Source organism: Diabrotica virgifera, chromosome 1, assembly GCF_917563875.1.
Source record: "Diabrotica virgifera virgifera chromosome 1, PGI_DIABVI_V3a".
Lineage (NCBI taxonomy): Eukaryota > Metazoa > Arthropoda > Insecta > Coleoptera > Chrysomelidae > Diabrotica > Diabrotica virgifera.
In genome coordinates this window covers 85285276-85301942 of record NC_065443.1, presented here as the reverse complement: position 1 = coordinate 85301942, position 16667 = coordinate 85285276, and the positions used below count along the sequence as shown (strand labels likewise).

At 34.0% G+C, this 16667-nt stretch overlaps 1 protein-coding gene across 4 annotated transcripts in view; it reads right to left on the bottom strand.

Annotated features, from left to right (window-relative positions):
- LOC114332467 (uncharacterized) overlaps window positions 1-16667 on the bottom strand; it is a 130940-nt gene that overhangs the window by 88468 nt on the left and 25805 nt on the right. For 3 of the 4 annotated variants that reach the window (XM_050657394.1, XM_050657386.1, XM_050657402.1), the window contains exons 7-8: window positions 12130-12358; window positions 1854-2052 (exon numbers count right to left, since the gene is read on the bottom strand). In XM_050657394.1, the coding sequence (XP_050513351.1) occupies window positions 1854-2052; window positions 12130-12358 (428 nt within the window). The remainder of the gene's footprint in view (window positions 1-1853; window positions 2053-12129; window positions 12359-16667) is intronic. The other variant, XM_050657407.1, reaches the window with a different exon arrangement.

Below are 16667 nucleotides of genomic sequence, written 5' to 3'. Positions count from 1 at the left end.
CATAACCTAAAATTTATGGTATTTTGTCAAAGTTTCTGTCAGTTTATGCAATTGTTTACACCGTGTAATCACTTTATTGCAGAAAGTTAGTTGCAACTTATTGCACAAGTTCTTGTGCAAGAAATTGTGCAATTAATTGCGCAATTACTTGCATCGTGTAAAGTGGCTATTACCTTCAAATTTCAAACTCCAATATAAAATTAGTTGTCAAAACAACTGTTTGTGTAATATAAAAAACTTCAAAATGCAAAAATTCGACAAAAAACAGCAAAAAATTCAACAAACTGACAGCCACAAAAGTAAACAAACCAAAAACGTCACAAACTGTACTTAACATCTGAAAACATCCACAAGCGTATTTTTTTGTTCCTATCTCTTTTCAATGTACCTACTGAGTCTAGAGCGTTCATAAAAATAACATGTGTTTTTACTTAATAACAGGCGGTAGCTGGTTTGTCATTAGTTTCATACGTGGAAGAGAATGACGCTAGATAAAAAGTATGTTTTATATCGTCAGGTATTAATGACGCACGGGTGAAAAATCGTGGACTCAACTGTAAGTATATGTAGAACAATTATATCAAAACGATTACCAGAGTGGCAATCAGAACGTCAAAAATTTTTTGGTAAAAATGTAATTGTCATTACAATCAACTGTGGCCAATCCCATGTAAACACAATATTAATATACAGGCTGTCCAGAAACTCTCCCGCCAAACAAACACCGGAGATTCTTCAGATAATTTTAAGACAATTTAACCCAATTCACCTAGTCCTAAAATGCTTCCTAAGGGAGCTAGAGCTCTTTAAACATGGCGTCTTGGAATTAGTTTTTCTTAAATATCTCCAGAACATTTCTAAAAACAAAAACTGGTAAGTTTATTTATCTTCCAGAGATAAATCGATTCCATCAACTACGAATTTCTAGTAACGGTCATAGGCGCCCGTTTTGGTAGGCCAACGGTTATTTTATCGCATAATTTTTTTGTCTTTAACTTGTAAGCATTTTTGACACTGGATTATTAAATTGTGAGGTATTCAAGTACAAAAAGGTACTCGTGTTTTAAGTCGGTCGGATGCACCGTTTTCTAGAAAAATCGATTTGAAAATTTTTCGTTTTTTGAATTTTAAAAAGATTTGAAAAAAATTTTCAAGAAAAATAACGGTTTATGTGACCGACTTAAAGCAAGAGTAACTTTTAGTACTAGAATACCTCATAAATAATCATCGAGTGTCAAAAATGCTTAAAAATTAAAGCCAGAAAAATTATCCGATAAAATAGCCGCTGACCTACCCAAAACAGACGCATATGACCAGTACTAGAATTTCGCAATTGAGGATATCAATTTATCTCTGGAAGAAACGTACCAGCTTTCGTTTTTCTAAATACATAGTTTTTTTAATTCTTTTTCAAATTCAACAAACGAAAACTTTTCAAATCGATTTTTCTAGAAAACGGTGCATCCTACCGACTTAAAGCAAGACTACCATTTAGTACTATAATATCTCACAATTTAATTAAAGTTATAGAGAAAAAAGTTATGTGATAAAATAACCGTTGCCCTACCCAAAACCGTTGCCTATGGCCGGTACTAGAAATTCGCAATTGATGGAATCGATTTATCTCTGGAAGATAAATAGGCGTACGAGTTTTCGTTTTTCTAAATAGAAGCGTTCTGGAGAAATTAAAAAACCAATTACAAGACGCCACCTTTAAAGAGCTCTAGCCCCTTAGGAAGCATTTTCGGACTAGGCGAATTGGGTTAAATTGTCTTAAAATTATCTGAAGAATCTCCGGTCTTCGTTTGTCGGGAGAGTTTCTGGACACCCTGTATAAAGTTAATACTACTTACCGCACCACTAGCTTCACTTGCAGATCCCCTTTCCGAAGAGCTAGTCGTAGATCTGCTGTGAATAGACAAGCACGATGACGAATCAGTCGATGAGCTACTTTTTCGCGAAGTTAATGGTAATCCGGATGGGAAAATATCACAATGCTCTGTAACTGACATACCGCTAGAATGTGGCACATCTATGGATTGCCAGTTGCCCCTAAAATTAAATAAAAGAAAATTAAAACCTGCTGGTATTGCGATACTGTTTCTGAGATTATGAAATTATATAAAAAAAGAGAGCATTATTACTACAGTGGAACCTCATTAACTCGGATTAATCGGGACCGCGGCCGATCCGGGTTATCGAAAATCCGGGTTAGCCGGAGAAAATGGTAAAAATTAAGCAAATACGGTATACTTACAGATAAACTCCGTTATAATTGAAATAACATGACATATATATGCACAGCACACATCTAAATTACGTATCAATTACGCCTTTATCAATTCTACCTAATGCTTCTAGTTTCTTTTCCATTGTCACTACAACATTTTTACGTTTTGTTGCCATTACGTAGACAAAAAAACACGCAAACACAAAATCTGAAAAGATTTACGAACGATTACAGAACGGAAGCGAACAATACGATTCTACTACACACAATACAGTCTCAATCAATCGCAACGATGTTATGTTATTTAATAACAGTGAAGACTAAGACCATTGTTTAAAAATAATTTTTTAATAGTCTTTTAGGGCCAATTTCTCATATCAAGTTCAACTCCAGTTTAACCTGAACTTCTAGTAAAAGTCAGTTTAAAGTCAAAATCGTCTTTCTTAATTCACGTTCAACCGATGGCAGTTTAAACTTGAACGGTGGAATTCGGCCGTTCAAAGATTTCAGAACTCAGTTCAGATGATTTCATGGACTACGCATGCGTTGTGTTAACACGAAACGCTGTCATAATATAAATATATCCTATTTTATTATATTAAGCCTAACGATAAACGATAACATTATTTTTGTTTTTATAATATTTATTTATAATTATTAAAATGACTATTTGACTATAAATACTTAAATTTAACTTTATTCAAAAACAGCATTAAAAATGTAGTTCAAAATGGCGACAGTTTTTTACCTTTTGCCATCTATTGGCATTTCTCGAAAGCTGTAGAACGAGCACTGACATGAACGTGCAATGAGAAATGCATTCCAAACAAAACCGAAGATCACCGGCACAGTAAATAGAGGTTCCACAGTAAAATCGCTCTTCTGTCGGCGCTTTGATCTCAGGAAGTAATACTCGCAGTACGCAATTGGTAATTGACCAGTGGTGGATGCGGGTTTTCCCTGTCAAAAGCCGTACGTTTCTATGCGAATAGCAATGCGAGAGTGGGGCAAAAGCGACTGCCAACATTGCGCGGTCGCCATGCGCGACTACAGATTTTACTTTCAATTGTTCGGAGAGTGGTTCTACTGTCCCTCTTTATACTGTGTCACCGGTGAACCTGGTTCAACTGAACCATAGATTACCGCAGGTATGAGAAATCGACCCTAAGTCTTTTTTTAAACAATGCCAAGACAGTTTGAAATAAATCAAGGATACTACAGGTGCCTGTTATTTCCGATAACACGACAATGAACGTGCGTCGTGTGCCATGAGTCATTTTTACTATCGTATATGTAGTTCAAATTACACAAATACTAGACAAGGCGAAAACGGCGGGTTCTTTGGAGAAAATATTCCCATAAGATTTTTTTGCATAATCACATTCGTGAGACATTCCAGAATAAGATTCAAGAAGTCGCCCACGCGAAAAGTGGTCCAAATTTTTTTAACAATTTTTTTTAATCAAATTGTAAAAATCAGTAGTTTAAGCCGAAACAAATTTTTTTTAGGTTTTTTGGACCATTCTGGATAAAAAAGGTTTCTTATAATTTTTTTCTAAAGTTAAAACTGAAAAACTGAAAAACTGAGTTTTAAAACTGAAAAAAAAACGAAAAATGTCTATTTTCAAGTCTTAATAACTCGGTTAAAAGTTATTACTATGAAAGTCAGAAAATAACTAAATCAAAGTTTAAAGCCCCCCTACAAGATCCTGAAGAAATTTTTATCATTATTTGATTATTAAGCTGTTATTTTTAAGTAAAAATAATGAGCGACATGCACGTATTAGGCGGCCGTCCATGTTGAGTGCGAAAGAGATGCCGTTCAGGCAGTCCAATGGCGCATCTCACTCGCACTCACATTTACAGCCGCGTCAGTACGATCTTACCACTCATTATTAATAATTAAAAATAACAGCTTAGTAATAAATTAATGACACAAATTTCTTCAGGACCATGAAGGGGGGGCTTTAAATTTGATTTAGTCACTTTCTGACTTTCATAATAATCATTTTTAATTGAGTTATTAAGTTTAAAAATGGTAATTTTCGCGTTTTTCAAATTTTAAATTGCTTATAACTCGAACACGATCAACTTTAGAGAAAAATTATAAGAGACCTTTTATGTCCGGAATGGTCCGAAATCAAAAAAAATTTCTCCGTGCCAAAAATATTGATTTTTGCAATTTGATTAAAAAAATTGGACCACTTTTCGCGTGGGCGACTTCTTGAACCTTATTCTGGAGTGTCTCACGAATGTGATTATGCAAAAAAATCTCATGGGAATATTTTTTCCAACGAACCCGCCGTTTTCGCCTTGTCTATACCCATTATCTCTCAAATATTATATTACATACATTTTTATTGTTAAAATGTTTGTCTGATAAAAATCGGTGCGGGTTGGCCGGACTTCCGGGTTATCGGGGGCCGACGTATCGGAGTTCCACTGTATATGTTATATTCGATTCAACTCGCTTCGATTCGATTTTATTTAATTTATTTTATTTTATACAAAAATATTTTAAAATCAAATTATAAAAAATATATAAAATTATAATAAGTGTATAATGTATGTACCTGTATAAACTGTTTGCTCGAATAATCACTGCCAGAATTGAGAACAAGCTAGAAACATGCCAACCTAGAGAACAGGCAGGTTTCCGTCCTAGGTATGGTACAAATGACCATCTAACTTGCCTAAAGGTCCTAATCGAAAAAACTGTGGAGTACAACCGGCCGCTAGTTCTAGTATTTGTTGACTACAAAAAAGCCTTTGACACTATCGAAATGGTAGACATCTTAAGAGCTTTGAGAGATTGTAGAATCGACTACCGATATTCCAACATTATTCAACATATATATGCAAATGCCACAACAGCAATAAACCTCTATACCCAAACTCAAAAAATAAAACTAAAAAGGGGAGTTAGACAAGGAGACAACATGTCACCAAAACTATTTAATGCCGTAATGCAGCATGCATTCCAGATGTTAGAATGGGAAAACAGAGGTTTGAATGTCGATGGCGAAAGGCTGAACCACCTACGATTTGCAGATGATATAGTTTTAATAACCGACGACTTAAAGGAAGCCCACGAAATGCTGTAAGAACTACAACGGGTTTCTCAAAAAGTAGGGTTGGAAATAAACTTTGGGAAAACTAAAATGATGACCAATTTAGTACCTAGCGGACCACTGACACTAGAAAACTGCCATATCGAAACAGTTCACAAATACATCTATCTCTGGGCCACGAAATACAAATAAGTAGAGACAACCAAACATACGAATTATCTCGAAGAATAGCTTTAGGGTGGGCAGCATATGGCAAACTAAGAGACGTGTTCAAGGAAAACATCCCAATAAAGCTAAAAAGAAAAGCATTTAACCAGTGCGTACTTCCGGTTCTTACTTATGGAGCTGAAACACTGACATTGACTAAAACATCAATAAGAAAACTACAAGTAGCACAACGAAAAATGGAAAGATCTATGCTTGGCCTAACTTTGAGAGACAGAATACGAAATGATGAGTTACGGCTAAGAACTGGAGTGGAAGACATCATAAAGCGCATTACGAAGTTGAAGTGGAAATGGTCAGGACACGTCGCAAGACAAAGAGACAACAGATGGACAAGGAAGATCTTAGAGTGGAGGCCAAGGGCGGACAAACGAAGTCGTGGAGACCACCTACCAGATGGACCGACGATATCAAGAGAATAGCGACAAACTGGATTGCAGCTGCCCAGGACAAAGAAGGGTGGAGACATCTTGAGGAGGCCTATGTGCGACAGTGGACAAATTTGGCTGTGTGATGATGATGATAATGTATGTATATTCGTCTAACGTTTGTCTTCCATTCTTCCTATGTGTCCTCTTCAGTTCCATTTTGATCTTTTGGATTACATCTGCTACTTTTGATCGTCTTCTTATTTCTTAATTATTGGATTTGCGGTCGCTGAGCTTAATGTTGAGCATTCTGTGTTCCATAGCTATGTGAGTCACTTGAAGTTTGTGGACTATATTGTTGCTAAAAGCCCATGTTTCAGTTTCACATGTCAGAACCGGTAATACGTACTGATCGAACGTTTTTGCCTTTAAAGTATTTGGTACAATCTTCCAAATGCTGCTAATGCTAAGGAACATGTTCTATTTGTTGTTAGTAATCAATCCACTCCCCACCGAAGGCGACCCTGCCCCATCGGCAGCCACTCCCCACCGAAGAAGAAAATAGAGAAGCCATCTTGACACTTAAAAATAACAAAGCCCCCGGTTCGGATAATCTCCCTGCTGAACTCTTCAAAAACGGGGGCGACACCCTCTTGAAACACATGCATAAACTGATAATTGCAATTTGGCAACAGAAAGAAACACCCACAGACTGGAAGTTGGGTATACTGTGCCCTCTACACAAAAAGGGAGACATGATGGTATGTGATAACTATAGAGGCATCACTCTACTCAATATGGCATATTAAGTGTTGTCCAACGTATTGTACAAAAGACTTCTCCCCTACGCTGAAGAAATAGTAGGAGGATATCAGTGCGGTTTCCGTCCTAATAAATCAACAACGGACCAGATATTTACAGTGAGGCAGATCCTTGAAAAAACCCTAGAGTTCGGCGTCGACACCCACCACATATTCGTGGACTTCAAAGCCACATACGACTCAGTTAATAGAGGCAAACTTCTACTTACTATGGTAGAATTTAAAATACCGCTTCATCTTGTCCAATTAACTGAACTTACGCTCACAGGAGCAGAGAGCGTGGTAAAGATCCAGAACGATTTCTCAAGACCCTTTCATTGCAAAAATGGACTAAGACAGGGTGATGGACTATCGTGACATCGTAATTATTCAATTCTCTATTCAGTAATATAAACACTAACATAATTAAAAAATACCAAGTTTCTTGTAAAAGGTATATATTAAAATACCCTAAATAAGGGTCACAATACAAAACGTTTTCGGATTAAGGAATCCATCATCAGTGTTTAAAATCCAAAATTTGCATGCCTGAGCCACCAAAATGTATCGGGTAAAAACCCTTTAAATGTAAATAATAAGGATGTTTTACATATTTATATAAAATTCATTGGATGATATAGATAAACCTGGATGTTACCCAGGGCAACACAGGACTCTCCCCACGTGGTTGGAACTTTTTTTGGAGAAAACCTCACATATTGGATTTCAATGGCCAACTGACCAGCTAGGATCATCCAATGAATTTTATATAAATATGTAAAACATCCTTATTATTTACATTTAAAGGGTTTTTACCCGATACATTTTGGTGGCTCAGGCATGCAAATTTTGGCTTTTAAACACTGATGATGGATTCCTTAATCCGAAAACGTTTTGTATTGTGACCCTTATTTAGGGTATTTTAATATATACCTTTTACAAGAAACTTGGTATTTTTGTGATTTATGGTATACAGCCAGCTACAGGAAGTTTATTTTCCTCCTGGATTTTGTTTACTAACATAATTATTTATACAGGGTGTCCAAAAAAAATTTTGAATTATAATTTATATTGACATAAAAAGAAGAATGTGTGTAATTTATTTAATTCCAAATACATTTTACTGCTATCAGAAAACAGGAAAAAATGTTTATTTGGCAAATAAATATTTTTTGCTTAAATTCAATATTAAAGCAGCCACCCACCAGCCTCGTGACAGATTGAACATTTAATTTAAGCGAAAAGCCTTGATTATTTGTCAAATAAACTTTTTTTTTTCTGTTTTCTGAGAGCAGTAAAATGTATTTTGAATTAAATAAATTAAATACATTCTTCTTTTTATGTCAATCAATTTAATAAAAAAAATTTTTTTGGACACCCCGTATAAATAATTATGTTAATGTTCGTATTAGTGAACAGAAAATTAAATTACCTTTCAAATGAGCTATCACACGACCTCTATTCTCATTTAAAAAATAATCGATGACGTCATCACGCTCAGATGGGTGACGTCACTAGTATGCTATATATGCCAAAAAGTCGTAATTTAAAAATAAAAATTGACCTGTTTTGGTTTTTTTTCCAAAATCGTCCATTCTCGAGAAAATGAATTTATTTCAAGCTTTACGTGCTCACGGTATATGTAATAGCATGACATCATTAATTCAATTTCTAAATATATTCTTCCATGTAGTATTTTTACTACAAAAGCAAGATTACGTAGGTCAAAATTTCTGACGTAAAAGCACTATCAAAACATTAGAATGTGACTTTTCATCATGGCCACGTTAATGTCATTACTTGTCAGATATTTTTCTTTGTTTTTGTTTACTATAAAAATAATATCTATAATAACCGTGATCTATAATTCTTTATTCTAATTAATGATGTCAATCGGATCTCATCAATTACCGAAATATATTAATCATATGCCAAAATATTTGTTAATGTTAACGAAAATAATGATATTCCATAAAATCAACTCTAGAATTGAAATTTGTGTAGCACAAACACAGCTAAAATACGACACCAACAACTGCCCGATCTTGTATAAGCGTCCACATGGTATTTTAATAAGAAAAACTTAATCGCGATTACATTGAGAATTTTAGAATTATATTAATTAAATAACCAAAAACATGTATTATTATCAATAATATAAATTTTCTAAAACAATTATTTAAGTTCAATATTCCAAAAAATAATAATTTTAGTTAAATATTTTAGACATTTGTACACTACTCATACATTCAAACGCAAATGACAGTTCAGTGTTGCTGGTTGATGTCACGGTTATTAGACTTTAATACGGTTGTCTTGTCCGACGGTGGTGGGGAGACTTATATTTTTGACTTTACGTCACAAGAGTTTACATTCCCATATTTTTAAATTATTTTCGATCATTGAATGTGTGTTATTGTGTATATATGTGTATTATTTGTGTTATTATGAAATAATAAGACAAATAGTACACATTTTATCTTATACCGGGTGGTGAATCGTAAAAAGGGCCATAGGAAACTCAATGTAAAATTCTGAATTGTTGAATTCCTGCTTCCCTAATTATTCTACATCAAAAGTCATGAGAGAATACTTGTAGAGAATTAAAATCTGTATTAAAATCAAAAGTTAAAATTGTTCTACGATTTAAATGCATTCCAAAATTTTGAAAAATATGATACATTGGCCACAATAGGTATGCGTGTAAAAGTAAGGCCACACGTTACTATTTAACTGACAGTGCTCACACCATTGACTGAATAAAAAAATCTTTATTATTAATCCTTTCTCCGCAACTCAGGGTATCTTATCAACTGTATTGTTTTTAAACAATAGATGATAAAATAAAAATATTGACAGTTCAAAAATGTGAACATTATTGCATTGTGTGTGGCCTAAGTTTGGGCTGAAAACTAAAATCATTGTATAACTAGACCACAATGCTAAAATGTATTACATTTTTACAAAATTTTGGAATATGTTTAATTACGTAGACCAATTTTAAGTTATTTCCAATACAGATTTCAATCCTCTTCAAATAGTTTCTAATGTCTTTTGATGTAAAATAATTATTAGGGAAGCTGGAATTCAACAGTTCAGAATTTTACATTGAGTTAATGCAAAACTTTGACGCATGTCAAAATTCTCAATGTGTTTTAATTGTATTCATTTTTTTCGAATCCTGAGAAAACTAATAAATATTTTTGAAAAATTTAAACTCAGAATGAAAGACTACATTATTACCGAGGGCTGAAAGTCCCTGAAAACTTCTATAATGTTTATTTTAATAAGTTACATGGCTGAAAATAAAAGAGAAGTGTGATATTTAATTTCAAATATTTCATTCAATAGAATCTGCTTGTTTATTCTAAGGGGCTTTCCGCCCTCGGTAATAATGTAATCTTGCATCCTGCGTTTAAATTTTTCTAAAATACTTGGTTTTCTCAGTATTCGAAAAAAATCATATTACGATTCAAATGACAGTAAACTCTCGTGACGTAATCTCACCCTTAATGTTCATTGGTTAGTCGATTTAGGCAACCGTAGTAATGTCTAAGAACCGTGGGTTGAGGTCAATGGACCGCGATAGTCGTGACGTCAAAACGTCAAAAAAAGGTTTCCAAACACGTTGTGTCTAGGTACACGCTAAAATGTACGCAAATAAAAAAGTTAAACTTCATCAAGCTAGTGACTATTTAGCGTGGGCAGTGACTGTATATTTTGATACACGCTATTTTGATATGTTTAGGGCCGGTTGTTCGAACGCTAATCAACAATGATCATTATCAAATATTTAATTACTGTCACCAACTGTCAATGTCAACTTTGATTGGGTTGCTGAAATTATAATTATTGATTACAATTATGAAATTACTTAATCAATTATAGTAATAATTGTTATGTTAATTGATTAACTAATCTCATAATTATAATCCATTGTTTTCAGCAACCCAATAAAAGTTGACATTGACAGTTGCTGACAGTAATTAAATATTTGATAGTGATCATTGTTGATTAGCGTTCGAACAACCGGCCCTACGTGTTTGTTTGATAGAAAAATATTTGTTATGACCTTTAATTCTACCTAACCTTTTTATTTGCGTACACGTTAGCGATACCTAGACACAACGAAAAATTTTGACGTTTTGACGTCACACTATCACGGTCCATTATGCTGTGAGCTGTCAAATAATCTATTTTAATGATTATACCTACACTATGATAATATTGTTGCTAATTAATATATTTCGGCAAGTAATGAAAACCAATTGACATCATTAATTAGAATAAATAATTATAGATATTATTTTTGTAGGATTACATTCATTTAAGTTATTTCATTTTATCATAAACGCGAGCCGAAAGCCAGTTAAGTGGCATTTGCCTAATAATAAAAAAAACGCGATAGATCTATAGGTTCAACATATCATGGCCAAGTGACAGTAGTCAAAAAGTCAGAGAAAAGTCGAGTTGACATTAAGACGCTGATGATAGGGGGCAGACGGCCTTTTTCATCAGAATAAAGACGAACGACGAAGTAAGACTGCATATTTTTCTATAAACCGTTTTAGATGTTCAGTGTTAATTACCGTTCGCATTAGTTGTTACATTATCCTTGTAATTTACGAGTAAAGTATTTGCTGTATCCTAAAATCGACCTGTGACCAAAGAATCAACCCTAGACACTAGACAAACAGAAGATAAAAGCCTACATTTTTATAGTAAACAAAAACAAAGAAAAATATCTCTGACAAGTAATGACATAAACGTGGCCATGATGAAAAGTCACATTCTAATGTTTTGACAGTGCTCATACGTCAAAAATTTTGACCTACGTAATCTTGCTTTTGTAGTAAAAATACTATATATAGTTATTTTTGTTAATATGTATGCGAGTTGGGGTGTTATGATTAGGATCGTATCCAACTTGGTGTCTATGCATTTTGACTTTGCGACCCTGACAGAAATTGTGGGGTCATCTGGTGACTGTTTCAATTTGAATCAAACAAATTTTCCTATTGGACTGACCAACTATCCCTATATAAACAGTGATATTACCATTTAAAGTAATCATGGTGTCAAAACGTTCCATGGTTAATAGAATTAATTGTTATGATGGACGATTACGTTGACCATAAAATAGATGTAGTGCGCGGTACGTTTTTCGATCAGAACCATGATTCTCAAAATAAATATGCACAATTGGAAATTGCTAAAATTGAACCAAACTAAATATCAAACCAAACTAAATAAGTCACTTGACAGCTGTCAAAATGGCCGCCAGTTAAAAAAGTGTTGCCAACTTATATTTCTATACCTACCTCTAAAAAACTAGATATTCTCAGATCCTACCCATTACAACTAGATATTCTTAACAGGCCAATGCTTTATTGTGACTGGACACTCTTTTTTGTACTATTAAAAAAACAGATTACCTTTGAGATGCTGGTCCCGGATACATCATTCGTCTGTGCATTCTTTCTTCGTGTGTCTCTCCCCAATGAGGCATATAGTGCTGGCTTGCAGTTTGGGGAATTGAGCACCGCGCTGGCCGGCAGGACAATAGATGAATTGCTTCAGCCAATCCTTCGGTACTGGGAAGAATACCAGGGCCTGCAGAGGGTGGTTGTGGCAGTGAGGGAACTGTTTCTATAACGGAAATAACTACCTACAATATGTTTTAATTCACTTCTATTTCTTTTAGGAATAAAATGGTTGTAACAAATACATTTTTCGAGTTACCTATAATTTGTTTTTAAACCAGTATAAGTAATTCAAATGTACCTCGCCGTAATGCGTGTTTGTAATTGGTCCAACCTCAGGCAAGTTTACTTCACGGTTATGAAATTTTGACACTAATGACATTTATGAAATTTTGACACTATTGGCATTTCATAGGTTAATTAAGTTATATCATCGATTTTTTGTATTTTTGCGTCATCATTCCTTTAATTTTTAGTATCCTTTTATATACAGAAGAGTCGGTTTTAGAACTTTTTACGACGTATTAGTATAATATAATCAGCCCTGTGATGGATGACCTAAGTTATCTTTAACGTTTGCGTTAAAGTTAAGATAACTTTGACATATAACTGTCTCGATAACTTTTTACGTAAATTCCGTGTGACGTATCCGTCACCGTTATAAGATGAGTTATTTCTTAAACGTTAAAAAAGAAGTAAGTATTAGCACGTATTGGTTTCTCTAACAAAGAGAACCATATGTAGAAATAGTACAAGTTGGAGCGAGAAAGTGAATCATGAGAAGACCTACCCGCCGTCGGCCACCGCCGATGACCGAACAGCAAACAGCTGTTCGGGTTCGGTGGTGTATCAAAAAGTAGATAGAAACAGATTGCCAGATTAGGGTATTTTCCCACAATTTTGGGGTAATTTGAAAGCGTCTAGGAAAATTTTTCTAAGCAGAAATTGTTGTGGGATTTTTGGGGGGGGGGGGGGGAAATTATGGAGGATTTTAAGGGGTCATGGTAAATTAAATTTGCGAATGTACATAGAACTGTATATTATACTCTCACATAATCAAACACGATAGGACCTATGAATTATTTCGAGGGCCCTCGTTGATAAGTAGTATAGTTTTGGTTTACTGTTCTCTACATTTGACTACTAATTTATGAAAATGCGGCAAAAATTTTAATTTGGGGGATTTGAGCTACAATTTGAGGGAATTTCAGTTTCTAGTGGGGGATTTATAAAATCTCATCTGGCAACTCTGGATAGAAAGAACAGTAGGTAGGTACTTACAAACCCTATGTTTATAAATTTCAACTCAGATCTCTCGATTTGATTTTTGTATAATTTTTAAAATTGTATTACCCTTCTATTCTTAATTATTAAATTACTAGCTTCTAAATTATTAGTTTTATTTTTCATTTTTAATTATTGTTTTGATTTTATTATTACCTACGTGTGCCTACGTGCTTTTAATTGTTATTTTAGATCTATGTTTTTGATATTTTTAATTTTGTACTGCTTTATATTTGATATTAAATTAATAAAATACCACACAAAATCCTAGAACAACCTGCAGCAGCGTTCTTCGTTGAATATTCACTTGATTTCTATCTAAAAACAAGTCAAAAGATGAACCTCACTTTACACATCCTTACATAACTACAAAGTTATCTCATAACTTGAAGTTTAACGTCACGTTATAAAATGGCAGTTGATATATCAGATCAAGAACTGTCAAGAAATATCGCAAATAGTTAAGTTAAATATGATACATCACACCAATTTGGCGATTATATGATACATCACACCAATTTGACGATTATAACTTAACTACAGGATAACTTTACGTTATATTTAACGTGAGTGATTCATCGCAGGACTGTTTATTTATGAATTACCGTCGAAGGCCGATATGATCAACCAAAAAAGAAAATGTATTTGGTGATTTTTCTAGTGACTTTCTTGGGTGTGAATATGTCTTTTTAGTTTACTCTTCCTGGTTTAAAAACAAGGCATAGTGTATAATAATCACGATAGAGAGAATTCGACAAACTACGATGCACTGAAAGAATGGTTTAGTATGAACTTTAACAAACATTTTTGTGCAAAATTATCTCAGCTACATTTCTTGTTTGCAACATTTTTGAAGATATTCTTCTTTAGCGGCGAATCGATTGAGGGTAAAATTTGATTGATCCCCGCGCATGCGCACACCGACAGTATGGTATTAGTGGTTATACGGGCTCTGATTGGGTGTTGAAATTTTGAAATGATCTGTCAATAATAATTGTTCAATATGGAGATTATCGGTAAACAAAAATATTGTATAATATTAGTTTTTATTGATAATGTGTGGACAGAAATAAAATCAAATTTATAATTATAGTGACTTTTTAAATAGTTTTGAAAAGCCGCAGGTACGTAATTCTAAATGTTTCAGTTGGAAATACCTAATAGTTTCAATACCTTCCATTTGGAAAATGTAAACATAATAATGTAGTTACCTATTAGTAGACAATGCTTTAATTTACATAATCTGATTACGAACAAACTTTCTACAAATCTTCATCTCATATATTGTTCTTACACTATATTTTGTTGTATTTTATTTCGACAAAAATCAAACTAATAATTTTATTAAATTCATATAAATTTATGGTGTAAACGTTTAGTTTGTGTATATTCCCACATAACGTACACACGAATGTGGTCTAGTTTGAAATGCCGTCAGCTTTCGTACGGCGCGGTAGACGTGAAGTGGGTTCGAGCCCCAAGCAAGTTATTATTTTTTTATTTTTTTTTATAGATTTTATGATTGTTAAGTATATTATTATATAATTTTTGAAGATATTCTTCTTTTTTGAAAGTGGTAGATAAGAAAGTTAGTTTGATTTTTAAATAAAATAAGTACAAATAACCTTTTAAGTATATTTACTTCGTTTAAATTACCTATTATATAATAGAAGAATATCTTCTTACGTGCGTACAAAGTACACACACATTCTTTTTTTCTACGTCATACATATTCTTGGTAAATTGATGTTTTCCGTTTTCTCTCCGTACGAGGAGAGTTTTAGCGGGAATTTTACGACCTGGACTGTAACCATAAATTTGAAAACATCGAGAAGGTGTTCTTACCTGAAGGGGACCCCCGTACGAGACTAGATGGAAACTGGTCTCGATCATTCCAGAAGCAGGGTTGCTTATAAATAGGAGAACTTTGTTTTGTAAAACTTAGTCGTGATCGAAATGTCGGAACGTAAAGATATAATTTAGATGTTAGGCGCGTGGTTTAAAATGTAAAATAAATTGTACAAGTAATTAGAGATAAATTATCTGTGTTAGTTTTACTATATATGTTTTAATGAATTATATTAATTTTTTCGAATGTCACTTCTAAATATTTAAATTGTAAAAATTATGGTGAAAATGGATAAAACACCTTCAAAATATCATGAAAATTCTTATAGAAAACGAAGTCACGCCAGAAGAATCCCGTCGGAAGTTTTTGCAATCCTTTGTTGAATTCTATTAGAAATTTTTGTAGGTCCGATAAACAAAATTTAACGTTAACTGAATTAGTAAGAAGAGGAGCCCAAATTTAAAGACAGATGAGAGAACAAGAATGAACAAGATTATATTCGATTCCTTTTTGTAAACTTTAAGATAAGTTCATGTTGTTTTATAATCTAAATTTAACCCTCACGCACAAGTTGTAGTCCATGTGACTAACAACTTCAGTGAGAAACTGGGTTTATTTATTATGTACTAGGTTGCTACAAATAAACTCTATCCAGATTTAGCCATACGGCTCACACTCCCTCTAAGGGGAAAATTGACTCATCCCAGATACCTACGGTATCAAAAGGATTGAGCTCTGGTGGGACTCTTTCCGTGTTATCGAGCCCTAGATGACTTGGTATGCAGGTGTATCTCCCAAAAATTTTCGTACACATCTGGCCGTTGCGAGTAGTACAGCTTTCTGCATGGTCTTGTAAAGATGTTCATTTAGACCCAGCCTTTTTATGCTTTCGAGGAGGTTCTTCGGAATGACTCCAGTAGTAGACATAACAATAGGTATCGTCTGGGTACTTTGCATTCTCCATTGCCTTCGTATTTGAATTTCTAGATCTCTGTACTTGGCGATCTTATTATTATTATTATTATCAGATTTAGCCATACGGCTCACACTCCCTCTAAGGGGAAAATTGACTCATCCCAGATACCTACGGTATCAAAAGGATTGAGCTCTGGTGGGACTCTTTCCGTGTTATCGAGCCCTAGGTGACTTGGAATGCAGGTGTATCTCCCAGAAATTTTCGTACGCATCTGGCCGTCGCGAGTAGTACAGCTTTCTGCATGGTCTTATAAAGATGTTCATTCAGACCCAGCTTTTTTATGCTTTCGAGGAGGGTCTTCGGAATGACTCCAGTAGTAGAAATAATAATCGGTATCGTCTGGGTACTTTGCATTCTCCATTGCCTTCGTATTTGAATTTC